Below are 23,646 nucleotides of genomic sequence, written 5' to 3' on the forward strand. Positions count from 1 at the left end.
TTCCACAGACAACATTTGAATTGCAGCTTCCTTGTTTCCTATTCTCATGACAAATTCTGACTGCAGATATACTAATCCAGATTCCAGACTTACCACTCCTCAGCACTTTATAGCTTCCAGATTTCTGCAGTATAGTTTCTACGAGAGGCTATGGATGCTAGCACAGTGCACGTTCTTCAACCCAATGTCTTGATACAAATATATTTTGCTAGCACAAGAGGTGAACGGGCAATTGTCATTTAGCTGCGCCAGTTGGTTGTGAAGCTTTGACTTAGGTAAACTAATAATCATACTAATTCTTTACATACAAAATGCTTCATAAATCTTTTTTCTCTCTCTCTCATGCTTGACTTAATATATAGATCCAACAATGTACTTTAAGCACATCTAAGTATTAAACAAAGGCTGTGCACAAAAACAAATACTTGCTTATTCAGAAGGAAATTACATAAAAATAAACTGTACTTGACCATCTAAGACTGTGCTGCTTGTATATTGATATGAAATTAAATGCTAGTAAAATAAACTGGGGTATTTCTAATTAAAAGCAAAGGATTAAGCTTTTCATGCAGCATAGGAGTTTGTTATCCCTAGATCCCAGTGGAATTTCTGTATAAAAGTGGGGTGTTAATAGAGCTAGGTCTATTACTTTGCCTCCGTTTCCAATTTTAACTTGGAAACTTTTTGTTTTCAAAACCTTCCAGCAAACAAGCAAGCAAGCAAACCAACCAACCAACAAACAAAAACACTCCAATTTGATTTTCTACAAGAAAATCAGTTCAAACCTCCTGACCTGAGACAATCTTTAACATCTCCCCTAAACCATATTCTAGGAAATCTAACTGATAGGCAACAGGATTACACATACTAGTTTTTTTCTTTTGCATCTCATTACAATTAACTACTACTATATTTGATGTATTGTAAGTTAACTTTTCAGTGTGCTTTACAGACTTAATTGATTTTATCCTCATAAGTACCAGAGAGGAAGGTCACTATTACATTTGTTTTACAATAAGAGAAGAAATGTTGAGGGATAATAATTGCACATAGCAAAGCTAGAACTGACCCTAGATCAAATATGGACACTCTTTTTTGGTGGCCTCCAGCAGCAAATATTATTAGCAATAATCTGTTTAGCACACTGTATCAGACACTATACAGAAAGCAGAACTGATACAGTCCCAATTTTGGGGATTGCAATGTAGACAAAATGGAAAGGAAACAATTTGATACAGGTGTAGCAAAAATGGGAACAGATGTGTTTTGGGTGGTAGCAGACAACATAGACAGGTAAATCTGTAATGGTACATAAACGGTTGGGGAAGAAATAGATATAAGGTCATTAAAGGAGAAGGGGAAGTTAACAGAAGGCACAAAAATGTAAATAATCAGCAGTGCCAGCTCTCAGGAAGGTCAAACAGGCCCAAGGATGCCCAAGGATGCTTCAGAAAGAGTTGGATGCTACAGTTAGAGCAAGTCCAATGGAGGCATCCAGAGCACTGTCTGTTCCACCTGTATTGGATCAGTTTCAATGCCTGAGGATATGGACAATCTGCTTGAAGAAATGCGGCCCACCACCTGCGCCCTTGACCATCCTGCCTGCTGAGAACTAGCCTTAGGGGACTGACTGCCTTGAAGGAGGCAGTGGTGTGTCCCCTCCTTAAGAAGACCTCCTTGAACCCAGAAGTGTTAAACAACTATTGCCCAGTGGCAAATATCCCCTTTTTCGGCAAAGTGGTTGAGAAGGTGTGGCGGACCAGCTTCAAGCATGCTTGGAGAAAACTGATTACTTGGATCTATTCCAGTCTGGCTTCAGGCCTGGCCACGGCACTGAAAATGCCTTGGTTGCCTTAGTTGAAATCTTTTGGGAGAGAGATAGGGGGACCCAGTTTGTTCTCCTTGATCTCTCTGCGCCTTTTCATACTGTTGACCACTGCATCCTTCTTCAATGTCTCAAGAAGGTGGGAGTTGGAGGCATTGGGCTTCAGTGGTTCTGCTTATACCTCCAGAGCCACTTCCAAAAAACAGTTATGGGAGGCTACTGTTCAGCACCATGGGAATTATCCTGTGATATTCTGCAGGGTTCCATCTTGTCCCCCATGCTATTTAACATCTATATGAAGCCACTGGGAGCTGTCATCATGCGATTTGGAGTGAGGCGCCATCAACATGCAGATGATGACCAGCTCTACCTCTCTATTCCATCTGAATCAGGAGAGGCTGTTGAGGTGTTGAACTGGTGCTTGGAGGCAGTGATTGACAGGATATGGGCCAATAAATTGAGGGTGAATCCTGAAAAGACAGAGTTGTTATGTGTCCGGAGTTCTCATGTCCAGGAGGTGGGAAGACGGCCTGTTCTGGGTGGGGTTTCTATTTTCTTGAAGGAGCAGGTCTGCAGCCTGGGAGTACTCCTTGATCCAACACTGTCACTGGAGCTTCAGGTGGCCTCAGTGGCTAGGAGTGCCTTTTTCCAGCTCCAGCTGGTTGGCCAGGTTCAGAACCTTTTGGACAGAGGAGACTTGGCCACAGTATTCCATGATCTGGTAACTTCCAAACTGGATTGTTGCAGTGCGCTGTATGTGGGGCTGCCTTGAAGATGACTTGGAAACTTCAACTAGTTCAAAATGCGACATCCAGATTACCGGCAGAGGTTCCTTTTAGAACTCATATAACCCCTGTTTTTAAACTGCCAGTTCGTTTCCGGGCCCAGTTCAAGGCCCAGTGTTTAAAACCTGAAATGACTTGGGTCCTAAATATCTGAAAGACCATCTCCTTCCATGCAGAACCTCTTGGGTGTTAAGATCAGCAGAGTAGTCCCTTTTGCTAGTTTTGCCACCCTTGGAAGCTTGCGGGGTGGTGGCCTCGGAGAAGGCATTGTCTGTGGCAGCCCCTAAGCTGTGGAACTCCCTCCACACCAAGGTGCGTCTGGCAACTTAATTGTGCAACTTTTGGTGAATGTTGAAGATGCACCTCTTTACCCTAGCCTTTGACACCTGAGCTGTATATTTTTAGGACCCACCCTATTATCCATGATATTGTTTAGTTTGTTTTAAACTGTTTTAATTATGTGTTTTAAAACTGTTGTAATCTGCCCTGGAACCTCTCGGTGAAGGGCAGGTAATAATAGTTACATTGGGGTGAATTATGAAAAGTGTGTTCCCTGATCTATTTTCTGGTGCTTTCTCAGCAATCAGACTAGTGCAAAAGTCTCCAGGGCCCAATGAACTGCATCCTAGAGTATTGAAGAAACTAGCTGAAGAACTTGGAACCACTATCATCTTTGCAAAATCATAGAGAATGGGTGAAGTGCCGGATGACTTGAGGAGGGCTAATGTTGTCTCTGTTTTCAAAAACAGCAAAAGGGAGGAACTTGGGAACTACAGACCAGTCAGTTTGACATCAATCCCCGGGAAAATTCTGGAGCAGATTATAAAGTGGTCAGTCTGCAAGTACCTTGAAGGCAAGGTAGCGATTACTAGGAGCCAACATGGATTTGTCAAGAACAAATCCTGCCAGACTAATCTTATCTCATGTTTTGATCAGGTAACCTACCTGGTAGACTGTGGGAATACTGTGGACATGCCACTCTGGGCTCCTTGGGAGTATGGGGGGGATATCAATCAATCAATCAGCCAATCAATCAATCAGCCAATCAATCAGTCAATCATGACTTCAGCAAAGCTTTTGACAAAACTCCCCATGATATTCTAGCTAAACGTGGGCTGGATGGAACAACTATCAACTGGATCCACTGCTGGCTACAGAATCATGCTCAAAGAGTGCTTATCTATGGTTCCCTTCTCAACAGCGGCGTCACTAGCGGGAGTGCGGGGGGGTGCGGACCTCCAGCTCATGCCCTCCCAGGGGCATGGACAGGGGTGGCTGGTCTCGCGTGCACGCACTCACCACATGCGCCAGGCTGATGGTGGAAGGCCTGTCCAGGCTTCATCGCCAGCGAGCGGGCGCCTGCTTTCAGCGCGCATTGGACTGGGTGCCGGGGGGCCCTTGGCGAGCCCCTAAATCTTGTGCTGAGCGCACGCATGCACACAAGGCCAGCCACCCCCGTCCATGCCCCTGGGAGGGCGCGTGCCAGAGGGGCACCCAGCCGGAGAAGCAGGCCTGGGAATGCCGGCGTGCCTCCCTCGCCGCACCGACACTGCTCCCTGTCTCGCCCGCCCGCCTGTGTGCCTCCGAGGAGAAGTTGGCTGCTCCAACCGACCCGGAGCGCTTCTCAGCTCCTTTGCCGGGCAACGGCGCGGGGCGGGGCGGCTCTGGGTGTCACCTCCCTCATGGTGTCACCCGGGTGTGATGCACATCCCCCGCACTCTGGTAGTGATGCCCCTGCTTCTCAAACTGGGGGAGGTAATAAGCAGGATACTGCTGGGCTCACACCTGGGCCCAGTGCTCTTCAACATTTTTATTAATAACTTGGATGAGGAGGTGCAGGGAATGCTAATCAAATTTGCAGATGACAGAAACAAAATTCAAGATGATAGCTGGAGCACTGGGCTGAAAACAACAGAATGAAATTTAAAAGGAATAACTGAAAAGTTCTACACTTAGGAAAAATAAGCCAAGTGCACTGTTATAAGATGGGAGATACTTGGCTCAGCAATACTAAATGCAAGAAGGCTCTTGGAATTATTGCTGATTACAAGTTGAATGTGAGCCAACAGTGTGATGTGGCTGTAAAAAAGGCAAATGCTATTTTACGTTGCATTAACAGATGTATAGCTTCCAAAATGCGTGAAACACTTGTTCCCCTCAGTTCGGCACAGGTTAGGCCTCATCTTGCGTACTGCATCCAGTTCTGGACACCACACTTTAAGGATACAGACAAACTGGAACAGGTTCAGAGGAGATATGATAGCACTGTTCAGGTACTTGAAAGGTTGACACTCAGAGGAGAGCCATTCCAGAGTGCATGACATGGGATAATGGTCTCAAGTTACAAGAAGCCAGATTTTGGCTGAACATCAGGAAAAACTTCCTAAGAGTGATATGACAATGGAATCAATTACCTAGGGAGGTGGTGGGCTCTCCAACACTGGAGGCATTTAAGAGGCAGACAGACCGTCACCTGTCGGGAATGCTTTAACTTGGATTTCTTCATTGAGCAGGGGGTTGGACTTGATGGCCTTATAGGCCCCCTCCAACTCTACTATTCTTTGTTTCTATGAAGTTGGGAGAGAGAAAGTGTTTCTTGCTATTAGGGATGGGGGCGGAAATTCAAATCAGTTTGCATTTATAGCTATATCTATCAAATTCACACTTTCTGAAACAACGTGAGAACCAATACACAGCCATCCTTTGAAATTCACAAATCTTAATTCTGCAATGCAGTTCTCCAACCAAAGTTTACAAAATTCATACATTAGGGGGAAAGTGAAAATAATATACAAAAATGCATGGTATTAGAAATTGCTTGCAAAAATATGTACATTAGTCAAAACCATACAAAAATGTTTTTATTACAAATTTGCACTAAAATGCTACATATTCATTAGGATTTTTAAAAAATGCAAATTGCTGCAGAAATGTGGAGAATTGAATTTCAAATTGGAAAAATGAAAAACTGAGATAACCAAAACTGGCAGTTCTTTTCATACTTATTTGCTATGCAGGGTAAAGACAAGTCTCTTGTCCAGGGGTCCAGAAAAACTACAAGCTAACTCAGAATAGGTATTCTGACTATCCAAAGATGTCATACTATCCAGAATAGTTTCTAGTCTTTCTGGTTTGAAATAAAATAAAATATTTATTGGTGAAGTAGATGGAGAGCTTCCAATGATCAGCACTTTTATTAAGTATTTCCATAGTAACAAGTGAACATAAAAGCCCTGCTGGACAAGGCCAAAGGCTCATCTAGTGAAGGATCCTGTTCTCACAATGGTCAACCAGATGCCTGTGGGAAGCCCACCAGCAGAAGCCTCAAATGTTGTAACTTTTTCTCATAGGGGAGTTGATCCAGCCCTTTGATTATTTTGGTTGTCCTTTTCTGAACCCTATCTAGCTCTACCTTTTTTTTTTTGAAGTGAGGTGACCAGAACTGTATATAATATTCCAAGTGCGGTCTCATCATAGATTTGTATAAGGGAATTAGGATATTGTCAGTTTTAGGAATTTGTCTTTTTCACAGCTACCACACACTGGCTCAACATCTTCACCAAGCTATTCATGGTTTCAGTTCTGATCCGTTACTGCCATTTCAGACCCCATTAGTGTAGATGTGAAATCATATATTTTGTTGTTTTAACATTGTGTAAGTTGCTTAGGGACTTTTGGGTATCAAGCAACTAATAAATCATCATGATCATCTTCATAATAATAACAATAACAACAATGGTATTAATAGAAACCACATATATGTATTTCCTGTCTCATGGTTTAGATTTCATGATAAAATGCAAATATTAAACAATGTTAGATTTGTGAATCACTACTAAAGGGCAATATTTAAGTAATAAGAATGGTGTGTAAATACAACTTTTGACACAGGTAATCTTTACCTCTTAATAGAGATGCCAGCGATTGAACCTGGACCTTCTGCATGCAAGGCAGATGCTCTACTACTGAGCTATAGCCCTTCTCCAAGACTGCTAACATCACAATAAAGCTAGTGATTATGATCAGATTAAGTTTATTCTTTACACTATGCAGAAACCAATACAGCACAGGAAGAGGTTTTACAAGACACTACCAGTGGGTTATAGTTCAGTCAGAAGAGTTAGTCACTGACTGGTGTGACTAATAGATTTCCTTATAAGTTTATACAATACTTATTATTCACCATTTTATTACAAATTTAGACAAACATGCTTAACTTGATTTAATAATGTAATTGTCATTACAACATATAAAAGCAAGCCTTCTGTAGAAATAAATTAATAAGTAGGCCCACCACAGATGAGCATATTATACTGAAAATATCCTGCATATTATGCTGAAAATCTGCAGACTTTTAAACACAGGAAAACAACAACAGGAAGTTAAAGATGACATGAGAAGGCAAACTATGTGGTTTTGCACAAGCATATAGTTTCCCCACCATGTGCAATGGAGAAGCATAAATTACAACAGAATAAATGAATTACTTGCAAATACAGCTTTATAATTCACAGACTTATTCGACATATTAGACTTTAATTATTACATGTGTATTTTAAAAAAAATTGTAGAGATTCTCAGCCAGGGCGTTCTCAACTGTGATCCTGTAAGTTCTCTAGATAAACTTGTAGCACATGGTAGTACATGGATAAACGATCTTAAAGGGGAGCAGAGGATAATACCAGAATTAGCAGTGATGAGACTGAGAAAACCTTTGTATGCTGTAAAAAGGGTGCAAATTTACTTGATCTACTTTATTTCAGATGAAAGAAAACAAATTTAAGTGTAATTTAAGAACATATTTTGCTAATTCAGAAACAGTAGTAGGAAAGCTTTTAGTATTGACAAACAAATGTTTTATTACAGCTCATTTGACTTAATTTAGTCCATTTGCACTGCAAGCAGCTATACTTTTCATTCTAGAACAGATTAACTATTGCAAGTACTGCAGAAAATTCTGTTATTTATTTAACAAAATGTATATACCACTTGAATAAAGTGATTTACAAAAAACATTAAAATTATCAACAAAACAGTTAAAAACAATTAAAACATATTGTTGCGCACCTCCCCAATCTCCGAGTGGTGAGATTTCAGGGGTCCCTGTGCTCGTCCTGGGTTTGGTTTCCTTGGGAAGAAGGTCAGTGGAGACTGTGGTGTCTTTATGAAATATGGTTTATTTATTTACACAGATTCCAACCTGAGCTTAGGATGGAAGGGTTCAAGGCATCAGCAGTCCAATATCTAGCTTTTCCATCGGGGTTACAGGAGGCATCTTAAAGCCATGGTGCAGAGAGCCAGTCTCTCTGCCTGCCTCCAGTCCCCAGCCATTCTCGAGACCAGCCTTTCCCAACCAGTGTGCCTCCAGATGTTGTTGGACCACAACTCCCATCATCCTCAGCCAGCATTGCCAATGGTCAGGAAAGATGGGAATTGTGGTCCAACAACATCTGGAGGCACACTGGTCGGGAAAGGCTGCTCTAGACACACTGTACACACACTAAAAACACAAACCTCTCCTAGCTGCCAGGAGGGGGGGGGAAGGCTCTCCTGAAGAGTTTCAATGACAAAAGGATCTTCCTGGCCCATTCACCAGTTGCTGGGGATCTGATAGACCCATTAACAACCTGGCCACTCTATTAGGTTAACAAAAGAAACCCATCTGGCGAGCAGAGCCAAGGCACAGGGTTCCAAATCAGAGGCTGGAAGGGGACCTACAGGAATCATCCATTCCAACCCCTAAACTCACAACAATATTTAAAACAATTAAAACAGCTACTAACAAAAACAACAACAGATCAACATCTATGTGTCCAGATAGGGTTGCCTAAACAAAAATGTTTTAAGCAGTTAAGTTATGTTCATAAGTATTTTCCCTATTAGAATTAAGGGTTGGGGGAGGTGGAAAAATCAATGTTATAGAAATCTATGATGATATCAACTATGTGGAGTGGCATACATTTGAGTACGCATATTTGTATAGAAAAGCAATTAACAAAATAAATAAATACTTTAGACCTAGTGCCAGAAAGGAATTCAGGCCCATATTAATTTTGTAGGATTCTGATAGCTTTAGCTTTTAGTTTCTTTCTTTAAATGCAGACTTTAGGGTTTACAGAGCCAAGAAACCAGTGAGAGTAAAATAAAGGGATTAATGTTTTTTTGGACCACTTACTAAATTTCACTAGTGTGATTCTAGTGTCAGGAGAACATGGGTTGGGCAAGTGTTGCTTTGGCTGGCCTATGCACTCATAATCCAACAACAACAAAAAACAATCCCGCCCTTTTAGTGCTCTTTACACATTACAACAAACAGGTTTCTATAGGAAGATTTCTCCATATCTGAGACTTTGTGACCCTGGAAACAATGAAGGCCTGGCCAGGGCCCATACGAGTGGTGCACTCTGAACACTTCACATATGTTAATCAGTTTATGACTTTGCAGCAGATACTTACAAACTCATATTCCATGTGCACAAGTCTTAGTGTATAGAGAACTGTACTGTTAAATAGTGGAAGTAGTTTGAAGACTATCAGAGCCAACTATCCCCCTGCTTGAACAAATCATGCAGTATTTATGTATTTAATGCATTTATATATTGTCTTTCTGCGAAGGCATCCAAAGCAGTTTACATTTTAAAACACTCACACAAATCAATTGTACAAAATATTCTCAGGGTAATTTCAGGAGCTGATGACACAAGTTCCCTGGTCTGGACTTCCTGGCTTCTTTCAGGACAAGCTGGTTTTAAGTAGCCTCAGGTAAATTGGAGGAGGGGCTGCCCAACAGTTGGGTCAGACTGTTGATGCTTCTGTCAGGAGCTCATGGCAATCTGCTGCCTGGCCTGAGTACCCTGCTGTACAATATGCTATGCAAATTTAAGTGCCACTGGAGTTCCAATCTAAAATCCTTTTTAGTTATTTTGTTAAATTAAATTACATTTTAATCAATTTAAAATTAAGTAAACAGGATTTTTCAGTTAACTGAGCAACTTTTTATTAGTGTTTATAAAATGCAGCCCTAACCACATATATTCAGAAATAGGTCCTACTGAATTCATTGAGGCTTTCTCCCAGCTAACCGAGTTTAGGCTGCAGCTAAATAATTTTTCAAAAACTTTTCTCTTCATTACAATTGCTTGATTAGTATTTAACTGTATGAAATCACAATTCACACGACTAAATAAACTAGGATTGCTTTAACCATGTGTCAATCCTATTTTTAAATGCAGCCTAGAAAGTAGCAAAGAACAATTAAGAAGACCAGTTGCACATTGTAGCCAAGTCAGCAAAGGTTTTACTTTCGTATATTGTTCATACAAATGCTAAAGAGCATGTTTTCCATGTACAAAAACACCCCGTGACCAATGTCTGAACCTACGGGACTAATTACTGGATTCCTTGTATGTTTTGTCCTGAATTCAAACAGCACTAGCATCCAAGTCATAATGTGTTCACAGGTCGCTTAACTTTCCTATTCCTTTGTTGTTATGTGCCTTCAAAACGATTACGACTTATGGCAACCCTATGAATCAGTGACCTCCAACAGCATCTATTGTGAAACCACCCTGTTCAGATCTTGTAAAAACTCAGGCTGGCCAGTTTGGAAACAGACCTTACACTTTAGAAACCTAATCCGAAACTTAAAAAAAAACCCCAAACAACCAGAAATACAGGGCTTTCCTTCTCAACAACGGCTCTTACAAAAAAAAGTTCATTGCCTTAAGGAAAACAGAAAGAAGCCTTCTTTCCACTTCCTCTTGGGCTATGGCTGTCGCTCACCTGGACACACCTGTGCTCACCTGAGCCTGCGCGGGCTCTGCCTTACCCTAGCCTACTGCCATCTCGCCTCCCTGCCCCGCCCGCTCCTGGCCGCGCAAGCGCACTGCCGCTCGACCGGCAACGCTCCCGGGACTCGACTCAGCGCTGTCATGGCGGCAGAGAGCAGCAGCAGAAACTGCTAAGGCAGGCAGGAAGCGATGGAGAAGCTAATTGTGGTGTCTGCGGAGCGAGGTACCTAGCTACACAAAAAACTTGGGCTCCTGCTTGAGGTTGAAGCTTCTTCCCTGCCCTCTTCCCACTCCGGGTAGCCAGCGTCAAGGTGTTGGAGGGGGAAACATAGGAGACACCTCCCGCCCCTTGAAGCTGCCTGGTGTTGGAAGAACCTTCTCTCTTCCCTTTGGCCCGATTCGTAGCAGAGGCGAGGAGCAGGGCCGGCTGAGTGGGAACTTCTTTGCCGGCCCTACTTTGTCCTTGCACCTGTGACTGTGCGTGAGTGAGGGGGAGGAGGGGGAGGAGCAGCGCTTGCAGTTACCTCAGCTGCTGAAATACAAGGAGGGCAGCGGGAGACACTGCAGAAATAACAGCCGGGCAAGGAGGAGGTGCGTCTCTTTTCATACTACTACTAATGATATCCTTGGGAATCCAGCTCTTTCTTCCTTGCAAACAAGTTTCCTATCTGACAAAGAATGTAGCAGGGAGGTGCTTACCTGCATGATGCCGTTGTGCCTGCCCTTTTTTTCAGGAGGGAGCAGTGAGTGCAAAGAGAATGGGAGTAGAGTTTCACAATTAGTTAGATGGTAGGCTTGCAATTATTTTAAACAAGATATAGCTACTACTAATTTTTATTATCATTATTTTTTGAATCCTCAGGTTAAACAGTTTACTGTCCAAATTCTGGTACTGAGGGCAGAAAAAACAAGATTATCAGCATTCAGGACACCCAGCTGTGTCCAGAAACTTGGCCTGACGATAAGGAGAGATTGAACTCCTTATTTCTGGAGTGCTGGCTTTTCTTAGCAACCTGGAAGTGAACAAGCTATGGCGAGTGAAGACAAACAGGTTTCTTTTCCTAGGCCAACAGGTGATGATGAAGGAGGGGGAGGTGGTACTGGAGGAGAAAAAGAAGGAAAGGTAGCTGAAATGGAGAGCAAGCTGCAGCCTTTGAATCCGGGAATCCCTATCCGTGGCATCAGGATGAAATTTGCTGTTCTAACAGGACTGGTGGAAGTTGGCGAAGTATCCAACAGGGATATTGTTGAAACTGTGTTTAATCTGGTAAGGCAATAACCTTGCAAACATTTTAAAGAGGAGGAAGGGCTTGTGATGAAACATAAGGGAAGCAAGTATAAGGTCTACCCACATTCACATTATTTCAGCCTTACAGTTCAGTAAAATTTTCCCGCCTACCTATTTGTCACAGGGTGGTGAGTCTGGTAAGCTATTCTCCCGGAAGGGATTTTTACTTAGGCCTTACTTAGTAACCATGAGCTGCTTTACTTTTTCTTTCAGTTCTTCTCTTCCTTTTCCAAGCTCTTGCTAGCTTCCATCAAGGAACGTTGCTGCTATTTACAGCTTCATAAAAGTAAATCAAAAGTGCTTAGGTTCTAAATAGCTGTTTCTGTATCTGTTTGCTATGCTTGAATAACATAATTTGTGATTTTAGACGAATACACAGTTGGAATATACCACTGTTAGCACACAGTTGCTGGTGCTACAAATTTTAGGGCTCTGATTCTGCAGAAGTGTGCCTGTTTTCTTCTATGTTAACATATTAAGCCAATTTTTAGTTACCATAGCAATACAACTAAGTCTTTGCAGATATTTCTACGGGTTTTGTGTGTGTTATGTGCCTTCAAGTCGATTACTGTGCATCAGTGTTGCTTATCTTGGGAGCATTCAACTTTTCCTAGTAGTAAGAGTTGCCTTGGAAAGGAAAAAAAGAAGTGTAATTTAACACATTACACTAGAGCAAGGAGGCTTTGTGGAGCAGTGAGATTATATTTAAATATCATAATCATAATGACAGAAGATAGTAATTATATGATAATCTGAATAGCTGTGCATATTTAATATATATTAACAGAAACATTAGAAGATGAGGTTAATCAATGTGTCTATCTTAGCCAAAGGTAAGAATGGTTGAGTTGATAAGACAAGACCATACTTTGACATTGCTTAAATATAAATTGGCAAAAGTGGAATTGAAAGTGCAAAGGCACAGAGTATAGTGTTCCGCATGAGTGTAAGTATCTGAAGACTGAATTCTTGATCCTGTAAATAATTTAAATTCTTTTGTGAACCATTTGTGGCCTTTACTAGTGCCACAAGTGGTGCAAAGAGAACTCTTCTCATTTTAGAAGTTAAATATAGCCTGTGTTTTCACAAAGTCCAACTTGGAGTTGTTTGACAAAACTTGGTTCGGTAAAACTGTGAAAATGTATTGCTAGGGTGGAAAGAAAATGCTCTAAACATAGTATTTAGTCTACACTGTGATAAACGAGCTAAAGCAAGGAGGGAGGAACAGTCTCTATTTTCTTTTATCTTATTTCATTTGATGTTTAAATATTCTTTACTCTTTTGCAATGCTATTTAGAGGTTATGCATCTACACACACATTTTAGTGGTTATTAGACTAATTTTGTTCATCCCTTAACTGCCCCACTCATTGCTAAGCACTAGCTAGAGATGAATTGCTGTCATAGGTAACTGAAGGTCTATCTAGGAAAACTGTAGCCTAGGCCTGTTCTGTAGTGTAAACAGCAAATGATAACACTGCACTAAATACTGGAAAACATATGTGCACTAGCTGTATTCTTCCTTTTTATAGCTCCTGTACTGTAAAAAAATAAAACTTTTATATGTTGCTCCCGTGGAGCAGAAGAAAAAACAAAGGAGCTGAACCACCTTAAAGACCTTTGATCAAGAAGCAATAGGCAACCACACTCTGTTTAATAATACAAAAATACATTTAAGTCTCTAGAGGATTGCAGTATCTATACAGAGTATTGCAAGTGTGTATGATCAGACATACTACAGAAGTTCAGTACTTTCTCTGGAGTTTGTCACTTGTAGTTCTACTGTTTGTAGTGACATAACTGTAAAATCATATTGTTTTAAAAAGTGACTTCTGTAGCTAATTGATCAGTGCTGAAATGTTGAATCTCATGGAAACTGGAGATGAAATTGCTTCCATGTTGTTTGCAATAGAGTAAAAACATGGTTTTTCTAGGAAATAGAAAGCTGTGTTCAGGAAATTATTAACAACATTTATTACCCACTCTTCACCCAAAGGTCCCAGAGTGGGTTACAACAATTTTAAAATACAGCATTAAAAACAACTAAAGACAACCTAAAATCACAAAATAGGGTGGTCCAAAAATATGCATCTCAGATTAGTATTCAGCGTGTGACCTACATATCAGCATATTGCCACCCTAGGCTCCTGCTAGGAGGAAGGGCAGGATATAAATCAAATAAATAAATAATATTCTACCGACTTGATTTCGCATTCAGCTGGAACCTGAGCAGATACATAGGAACAACAGTTTCATTTAGAACTGAGTGCCATTAAATAGACCCAAAACGTAATAATAAAAATTCTGCAGGATGTATTATGAGTATATATAACACATGAACATACTGAGAAGCTTTATAATGAGTTGGGCTGTCTATTTTGACTGAAAATTGTTCTCCAAGGTGTTGGACATCAGGTTTTTTTGTATCCCTGCTACCTGAGGTTCTTGTAGTGGAAAATGCCAGAGATTAAAAATGGGACCTTCTGCATGCAAAACATGTACTCTACCGCTGATCTGTGATTCCCCACAACTTGGAGGGAATTAAATGGATAGCAGTGGCAAGTGTATGTCTTAATTGTTTAAAACTAGAGCTATAGTCTTTCAAAATTCTCAACCCTAGTTGTAGGCAGAAAAACTCTGTGGACCATTTCACTGATTTTTTTTCCTGGGGAATAAGAAATTTTTTCAACAGTTTCAAGGGATTGGGGGTCACCATTAGCAGTGGCTGTAGCCAGGGCTGTGGAGTCGGAGTCATGGAATCAGAGTTGGAAGTAATTTTGGGTGGAGTCAGAGTTGGACAGTAGAAAAGTAGAGGAGTCGGAGTCGAAGGTTTGGCGTACCGACTCCACAGCCCTAGCTGTAGCACAGCTTCTTTCTTTTTTTCCTAAGCTTTTTTCCTTCAGCAACCATATTGGCAGCCTGACCACCATTTTGCATCCTCTACAATGTTTCTGACCCAGCACTATTTTGGGACTATGTGTGGGGAGGGATGGCAGCCACCATGAAAAAAGTGAATATTAGGGGAAAAGTGTGTAAAGTCCCCTTTTTCTAGGAGAGGTGAGAAAAATATCTCATTTTCTTAGAGAATAGTTCTGTGAGAAATTTCAGCTATGCTTTAGTTTCAACAAGCAGATTTTTCATAGTTACAAGTAAAAATGGGCTGAATATGCGCACTATTGAACTAGAATCCTATATTTTTGACACCCTGCTTGTCCCATAACATTGGAAAACTATTTTAAGTTTTATCAAAGCAAGAAAAAAAGATCCTGAATATTATATTGAATGAGTAACAGCACAATTCTATGCATGCCTACTCAGATGTCGGTCCTGCTGTTTTCAAAGGGGCTTACTCCTAGGTAAGCGCCTTAGGTGGCAATCCTAATTCCACTTACCAGGGAGTAAACTCTACTGAATTTAGTAGGTTTTACTTCTGGGTAGACATGGTTAGGAATGCTTAGCCACAATGCTATACTATACTGAGCTGGGAAGAAAACCATTTCCAGTTAAAATCTCACATAGTTTTGTAGAGATAAAGTAAACAGGATATAATTTGAGCCAGTGTCATTCACTTTTCTGAGGAAAACTGAAGTGTTGCAATTCAGGACAGTGTTACAGTGGGAGCTAATATTTCACAGCACCCCTGACCCTGGAGGCCTTGAAACCTATGGCTTAATGAGAGACAAACTCATTATGCCCCACCTACCCTCGAAGGTTTGTTGTAGTCCTTCCTCCTACACCCATTTTGCCTGTAGTGACAGGCATTTCACTACAGCTTATTAATAGTAGGCATGTTCTAATAGGGTTGCCAGGTTCATGGCCTGAGACTGATCCTGTGTCTTTAGGAGAAGAGAAAGTCAGCCAAGTGCAGGTGTTCTTGCAACACAGTAATGAGAAAAACCACAAGGTGGAATTATCTCTTCCCCCTGCATATCTTTTAAAGATACAGAAGACCTCTTGGTTGCCAGGCCTGGCCTCCAAGAGGTCTTCTGTATCTTTAAAAGTAGTGCAGGGGGAAGGGAGAATTCCACCTTGTGGCTTTTCTCATTACAGTGTTGCATGAACACCTGCACTTGGCTGACTTTCTCTTCTAAAGATACAGGAGCAGTCTCGGGCCATGAACCTGGCAACCCTATGTTCTAAGCAACGTCTCTTGGCACTTGTCATGTGTATGAATTTTGAGAGTTCCTGGAAATATCACTTGTTGCTTGTGTCATATTTATTTATTTATTAAACTTATACCCCGCCTTATGGACAAAAGGTCCTCAAGGCGGTTTACAAAAACACAAATATAACACATTATAATATATCAATACAATAATGCAATTCTCAAAATTAAACAACAAATAACATTATTAAAAGAAAAGAAAAAACTTTTAAATGTGTCATGATAAGAGAACCGCATTCAGCCAGGTTTTTTATGCTAGATATACTCTGCTCTGGAGGTAAGACAGTCTCAATTTGAAAGGACACAAATTGGCTCTTCAGCTTTTTCAAGACCTGGTCTTCGTGATGCCCCCAAACGCCATCCTCCGTTTTGTAACTTAGAGACGAGAGACCTTTTGTTTTCCTCTTCACGCAGTATGAAGTACCTGCTTTGCCAGCCTTGGATGAGGTTGGTGTATTTGCGCAGAGAGCCCTCAAGCACCGTCTCTGTCTTCCTGCCTGCCGCCAGCCCCCCTCCAGTGCCGCCAGTGCTCCCTCCTGGACTGGCCGCGGCTGAACTGGGGCTGCTGCTGCTCCCGCCTCCTCCATCAGGCCTCCCAGTTGGTGCAGCCGCTGCTCCTTGGCGACCCGGGAGCCCCCAACTGGTGGAGGAGCAAGGAGAAGAGCCTGCCGAGGTGGGGCAGCTGCTACTCCGGCTGCTGCTGTTACTGCTGCTGCTGCAGCCGCCACTGTTTGCTCTTCATATTTAGCTTCATATCCATCCAGGTTCATCAATTGTGTAAGATAACAAGCTTCCTGTTCTAAGATTCTCTTGGTTGTCTGCACCACATGTTCTGCCTCACCATTCCCTTGTTGGTAATGTGGGCTGGAGGTAATGTTTTTCAAATCCTATTTTATCTGGAACTGCTTAAAGTTCGTGTGTGCCGTGCGCATATGCGTGTGCTACCCTCCCTCCTGACCAGATAGCTTCAGATCTTGCTTGACTTCTGCCTCCTCCTTCCTGTCATAGGGCAGGAATGGTCAGGGAGCATTATAAACAAAACAATACAAGGCTGACTCAGACATTAGCAGTGCAATCCAATACATGTCTGCTCAGGAGTAAACTCCATTGGGTTCAATGGGACTTAATCCCAGGTAAGTATGTATTGGATTGCAGCCTAAGTTCCCCCCCCCCCCGAATGTTAATGGATAGTCTTAAGAGTTCTCTCAGTTTTTTTAAAGCTAGTGCCTATTTAAGGTATTTTGATTTCATACCATATACCATATTTAGTCTCTAAAAGCAGGTTAATTATTCCAGGCTTTTTTTGTAGTAGCACTTGGGAAGTGAAATTAAATGGGGCTGACTTTTATCTCAGTCATTATAAAGTGACATAGATCTTAACTCCTAGTCTTCTGAAAATAATTTTTGATGCAGACCTTAATATGGGCAAGTTTCTAAGTGAAGGCATACGTTTCCTTTCTAATCTAATCAAGTACAAAATGAACATGAAAGGGCATGGGGAGGCACATAGAGTTTGGCAAGAAAGAAAGCCAAGCATGATATTTCTTGTATTTGACTGTGTGTGGCTACACAACAACTAAATATCCACAAGCCCATTTTAATCATTTCTCAGTTATGTACAGGTGTACTTACTAGGAAAACTCCACCATCAGCTAAAGCACAACTTCTTGCTATTCAAGAAGCATTTGAAATCATGGCAGACATGGTTCTGTGTGTAGCCTCTTGCACAGCTTCACTGTTGCTTAAATGTAGATAGGAAGGAGCAGGGATTTAAATGTTTTTGTTCCCACCTCATACACATTGCCAAGTTGTATAAGTTGCTTGCCAGAGCATGACTTAAGAGTAGGTTGGCTAGTTCCAAAGTTATGCCAGCAGCCTATTAACTGTAGGTTACAATAATGTCGTATTGTACCTAGGGTGAGAGTTTCTGATGGAAGACTCTCCAGAGTTACTATCGCAACCAGGCCTCAGAACACTGACAGATTCATAGCGGAGAAGATTGAATTGCTATAGAGCAACTCTGTCTCGAGTTGGCATCAGCCTCTTTCAGTATTCTTCCCATTGTGCCAATCATGATAATTTGCTATGTGCCTTCAAGTCGATTTCAACTTACAGTGACCCTATGAATCGGCAACCTCCAATAGCATCTGTTATAAACCATCCTGTTCAGATCTTGTAAGTTCAGGTCTGTGGCTTGTTTTATGGAGTCAATAAGAACATAAGAACATAAGAAGAGCCTGCTGGATCAGGCCAGTGGCCCATCTAGTCCAGCATCCTGTTCTCACAGCGGCCAACCAGGTGCCTGGGGGAAGCCCGCAAGCAGGACCCGAGTGCAAGAACACTCTCCCCTCCTGAGGCTTCCGGCAACTGGTTTTCAGAAGCATGCTGCCTCTGACTAGGGTGGCAGAGCACAGCCATCATGGCTAGTAGCCATTGATAGCCCTGTCCTCCATGAATTTGTCTAATCTTCTTTTAAAGCCATCCAAGCTGGTGGCCATTACTGCATCTTGTGGGAGCAAATTCCATAGTTTAACTATGCGCTGAGTAAAGAAGTACTTCCTTTTGTCTGTCCTGAATCTTCCAACATTCAGCTTCTTTGAATGTCCATGAGTTCTAGTATTATGAGAGAGGGAGAAGAACTTTTCTCTATCCACTTTCTCAATGCCATGCATAATTTTATACACTTCTATCATGTCTCCTCTGACCCGCCTTTTCTCTAAACTAAAAAGCCCCAAATGCTGCAACCTTTCCTCATAAGGGAGTCGCTCCATCCCCTTGATCATTCTGGTTGCCCTCTTCTGAACCTTTTCCAACTCTAGAATATCCTTTTTGAGATGAGGCGACCAGAACTGTACACAGTATTCCAAATGCGGCCGCACCATAGATTTATACAACGGCATTATGATATCGGCTGTTTTATTTTCAATACCTTTCCTAATTATTGCTAGCATGGAATTTGCCTTTTTCACAGCTGCCGCACACTGGGTCGACATTTTCATCGTGCTGTCCACTACAACCCCGAGGTCTCTCTCCTGGTCGGTCACCGCCAGTTCAGACCCCATGAGCGTATATGTGAAATTCAGATTTTTTGCTCCAATATGCATAATTTTACACTTGTTTATATTGAATTGCATTTGCCATTTTTCCGCCCATTCACTCAGTTTGGAGAGGTCTTTTTGGAGCTCTTCGCAATCCCTTTTTGTTTTAACAACCCTGAACAATTTAGTGTCGTCAGCAAACTTGGCCACCTCACTGCTCACTCCTAATTCTAGGTCATTAATGAACAAGTTGAAAAGTACAGGTCCCAATACCGATCCTTGAGGGACTCCACTTTCTACAGCCCTCCATTGGAGAACTGTCCGTTTATTCCTACTCTCTGCTTTCTGCTTCTTAACCAATTCCTTATCCACAAGAGGACCTCTCCTCTTATTCCATGACTGCTAAGCTTCCTCAGAAGCCTTTGGTGAGGTACCTTGTCAAACGCTTTTTGAAAGTCTAAGTACACTATGTCCACTGGATCACCTCTATCTATATGCTTGTTGACACTCTCAAAGAATTCTAATAGGTTACTGAGACAGGACTTTCCCTTGCAGAAGGGAATCCATCTCTAGTTTGGCTTTCCTCTTTTTCTACTCCTGTTTTCCCCAGCATTATTGTCTTTTCTAGTGAATCATGTCTTCTCATGATGTGTCCAAAGTATGAAAACCTCAGTTTCATCGTTTTAGCTTCTAGTGATAGTTCTGGTTTAATTTGTTCTAACACCAATTATTTGTCTTTTTCGCAGTCCATGGTATCTGCAAAGCTCTCCTCCAACACCACATTTCAAATGAGTTGATTTTTCTCTTATCCACTTTTTTCACTGTCCAACTTTTACATTCATACATAGTGATCGGGAATATCATGGTCTGAATGATCCTGACTTTGGTGTTCATTGATACAGTAGTTCAGTTGTCAAAAGCACTATACATGATGGTGGCATATATGCTCTAGCCCTTTAGTCTCTGTAATCTCTGAGCATTGTGAAAGCAAGTGCCACCTCTAGTACATGAGAGATATATAGAGGCAAGCCCCTGTGTAAATGTGATACTAGGACTTGGGAGAGGAGTAGGGAGGTGAAATGTTAAAAAAACAAAATTGTTAGATAATTCCAGGCATTGCTCTGAATGGTGAGTTGTAGTGAAACAAGGTGCATTCAATACTAGAAATCTGTTAAATAATTTACCCAGTACTTGTAGTTCACTTCTAAACTCGATCTGAGACATTGTACACATGGTTTTCCCTTAATGTTTTACACAAGCGTTTTAAAAGAAGTTTATGCATCTTTAAATATTCTGTGCACTTTTCTAATTCTGTCTTAAATGTTTTCTATAAACATATTCATTCACTGTTAGATTCAGGTCTAAAACAAGGTATCAACTACATTTCTAAGTGAAGCTGCAAGCCTACGCACACTTGCCTGGACACATGGTTTGTATTCCATACACTTTGATCCTGTTCATCTGCTTTTATGATTCCCATCTTTGTACCTTCTGTCATGTTGCTCTCTACTTGTTTAGAGCCTGCTGCTATTTCTTTTATCTGGCCATCTCCACTTCTCCACTGAGTTTCTTCTGAAAATCTATTTACAGTATACCTTCTGTTAAGTAACCCTATTCTGTGCATCTCCATTGGCTTCGGGCTCTCATTTTGAAATATGTTGCTGCTTCCTGGGTCATCCCATCTTGCCCATCACTCCCTCTAATGGCAGTGGTTAAGTTCCGATAGGGTTGGAACCAATAGAAGGAGCAAGTATCATTATTTGCAAGTGAATCCAAGCTTTGAAGAAATAAAGTAAGGAATGAGTTTGCTTAGTAGCCACAGCAAGTTTATTATTTATTTAAATTTATATGGCACTTGTCTATATAAATATGCTCAAAGTGGCTCATAACAGAACAAAAATGCCAATTACTACATCAGTAACAATCAAATACGAAATAATTCCAAAACATAATCATCTAAATAACTCAGTTTGACTATATAAAGTAATCATAAAACAAGCTATCAATTAAATCATATCAATTAATGACCAAAATAATAAACATTCTAATACAAAAATTCAAGAAAACAATTTCATCACACCAGCTTAGGTGTTACATCCTCTGTTGGTTGCTGCCATTCCTGCTGCCAAAAAAGGCTTCACAGTGGCACCTTTTATCTGTGTCTCAAACCCCAGCCAGAGCCCTCCCAAGGAAGTGCTCAGAGCTAGCTCAGATGTTGCTGGTCTGGAAATCGGGGTTAGCATAATTTCCCCTCACCTGCATTCTCGAGCTGCCAGAAAAGTTCCATTGCATTTAAAGTGCCACACATCCTCAGCAGGGCTGATGTTCCAGGAGCAAGGGGTGGGGGAGGGAATACAAGAAAGCAGTCCGTCACCCTAGCTCATTTGTTACAGCCTCTGCTGGTTGCTATTGTTGTTGCTGCCAAAGAGTGTTGAGTGCTGGAAAAGAAAAATGGCAAATGAAGGACGGAGAATGGAATTGCTTACTGCATAAAGGCGTGGTTTGTTGGAACCCTGAACAGGAGCCCTCCTATAAGAAGGAATAAAAACATTAAAACAGTCGTTACCCAACTTCCCTCCCCCCATGAACTACTTGACAATTGGTCTTGGTGGACCACTTAATGATTTTCCTGCCTGCTGTAGCAATTACAATGTGTGCTGTGATGGATGCTGTATGATTTTTAATTGTATTTTTATTGCTGCTTTTATTTCTTACAATATTTTATTGTATTACAATCTGAATTCCATAGAATAAAATGGAGTAAAATACAATCTAAGAAATAAAAGAAGCAATAAAAATACAATTAAATTGGTATGAATATTCAGTGTGATAGATGTGCTGGCTTCTGTCTTCAACAACAAATCTACGGACCACCTAAATGAAGCTCCTGACCACTGGTGGTCCGTGGACTGCAGTTTAGGAACCTCTGCACTTAAACATTTTGTTGCAGGTCCCACTTGTTTCTTGTTTGGGGTTGGAACTAAAACTTTGCGAAGTTTAGAACTTTTAGTAACAGGCATGTTGATATAGGAATAAAATGGCAATTAATCACCATAGGTAAGATATGCATCCTTAGTTCAAGTGTTCTTCCACTACGTTTTGAGAAGCAAGTCAGAAATGAGGTAAAGTACTACATTTAAAAAAGAAATAGTACATAGAGTAGGACAGCCTTTCAAACAACTTTTGTTTCTCCTGTGTTGTGAAAGTGATGCTATCTAAAACCCTTGTCAACATAATAAGGTTATATGACTCATTGCACTGATGCTTATATGAAAATAAAAAGTAAAAGAAGACTTAGCCAGCTTAATAAATAAAGGATGCAAAGATGGACACAAAGCTCTGGGAATGCAGTACAAAATCTTTTTATTTTGTACCGAGGAAAGTTTTAAAAAATATTGTTTAATCCTAAACTGACAAAGGCAAAGGGGAGCCTTGAACTTTGAAGCTTAATATACCTTGGAATGAAGGTATGATATAAACAAAATACCTTGTGTATGGTTTTGTATTGTACATCCTATCACAACCAGGGGACATCTATATGTGAATTTCATCGTTCATTTATAGTTTGTCTGCCTTTGCAGTTGAACGTTAAAATGTTGGCATGAGAAGGCATGAGAGTGTACTGATTTCAGTATACCATATTAAGATTTCAGGATTATTGCAATCTTACTTGGTCCTAATATTGTTTTTTTTGTCTTTGGAAGTTCCTGTTTTGGGTAAGAGATGTAAGGTTCAGATGACTCAAAATACTTCTATCCATTTGTCTATGTTTTCAAATTGTATCTTTGTATCTTTAATAATAAAAATAATAATTTGTATTCCTTGAACCTGTTGTAGATTAAATTCTTGCTTATGTTGGCATATATTTCTGTTTTTGTTGGTTTTCTTTAATTTTAATCCTTTTAAAGTCTAGATGTCTGAGATGAATTTGCCTTTTATACCCTTGGATTCTTTAAATGGTACTGTTGAAATTCTAAATTAGACCTCATTTTAAATGTAGAGGGTGATGAGTACTTTAGAAGGTAACAAAATAGCTTCCCCCCCTCCAATTGCCTTCATATTTGCAGTCTTTTAGAAACTTACTTCCTCAAGCTACTTGTAACCATATGTGGTGCCATATGCAACAAATGTACTATATTCAGTTAGATCTTCACAGCAAACGGGCAAAAATAATCACGTCATTAAGTAATGAAGACGATGGCACATATTTCTAATAAGGAACCTGAACTATTATCTTTTTCTGCTTTTTACCTTCTGAGAGAAGGGCCTCTTACGTTCAACAGCTTCCTTCCCCTTCTTCCCACACAAATGGCAAAGTTCTTGAAACCTTTAAAACCTCATTCATGATAGTGATTTGGTTAGTGGTTTTCTACTGTCTGCAAAAAGCAGCTCATTCTGTGTGCCCCCCCCCCCAGTTCTTAAGCCTCTCTGTTTTTCCTGGAGTACTCAAATAAGAAACATGGATAATTGCTCTTATTACTATTCTTTTACTATAGTGGGCTAAAGAATTACAGTCATCTCTTGAGTAAAACGTATAGATGAGACCCAAATACTTGCCTGTGCTGAGAAGGTGGTAGTATAATTATTTTAGAAGATGAAGTAGCCTTGAGTACAGGAGCCACCCTGTTGTCATGGAATGTTAATAAAACAGACTTCCGGGAAGGGTGACTTCGCTTGTGCCTGCTTTTGAGACGGGCTCCCGCCTCAAAAGAAGCTTATTCAGATATAAATCAGTCAGAACATTTTTTTTTTGACT

At 40.9% G+C, this 23,646-nt stretch overlaps 1 protein-coding gene across 4 annotated transcripts in view; it reads left to right on the forward strand.

The window, feature by feature from the left end:
* The first annotated feature begins 10,481 nt into the window (after positions 1-10,481).
* LRBA (LPS responsive beige-like anchor protein) overlaps positions 10,482-23,646 on the forward strand; it is a 654,576-nt gene continuing 641,411 nt past the window's right edge. For 3 of the 4 annotated variants that reach the window (XM_061584671.1, XM_061584674.1, XM_061584673.1), the window contains exons 1-2: positions 10,482-10,623; positions 11,263-11,667. In XM_061584671.1, coding sequence (XP_061440655.1) covers positions 11,431-11,667 — 237 coding nt within the window. In that variant the 5' untranslated portion in view covers positions 10,482-10,623; positions 11,263-11,430. Of the gene's footprint in view, positions 10,624-10,919; positions 10,992-11,262; positions 11,668-23,646 lie in introns of those variants that run through there. The other variant, XM_061584672.1, reaches the window with a different exon arrangement.

Source organism: Rhineura floridana, chromosome 9 (genome assembly GCF_030035675.1).
Source record: "Rhineura floridana isolate rRhiFlo1 chromosome 9, rRhiFlo1.hap2, whole genome shotgun sequence".
Taxonomy (NCBI): domain Eukaryota; kingdom Metazoa; phylum Chordata; class Lepidosauria; order Squamata; family Rhineuridae; genus Rhineura; species Rhineura floridana.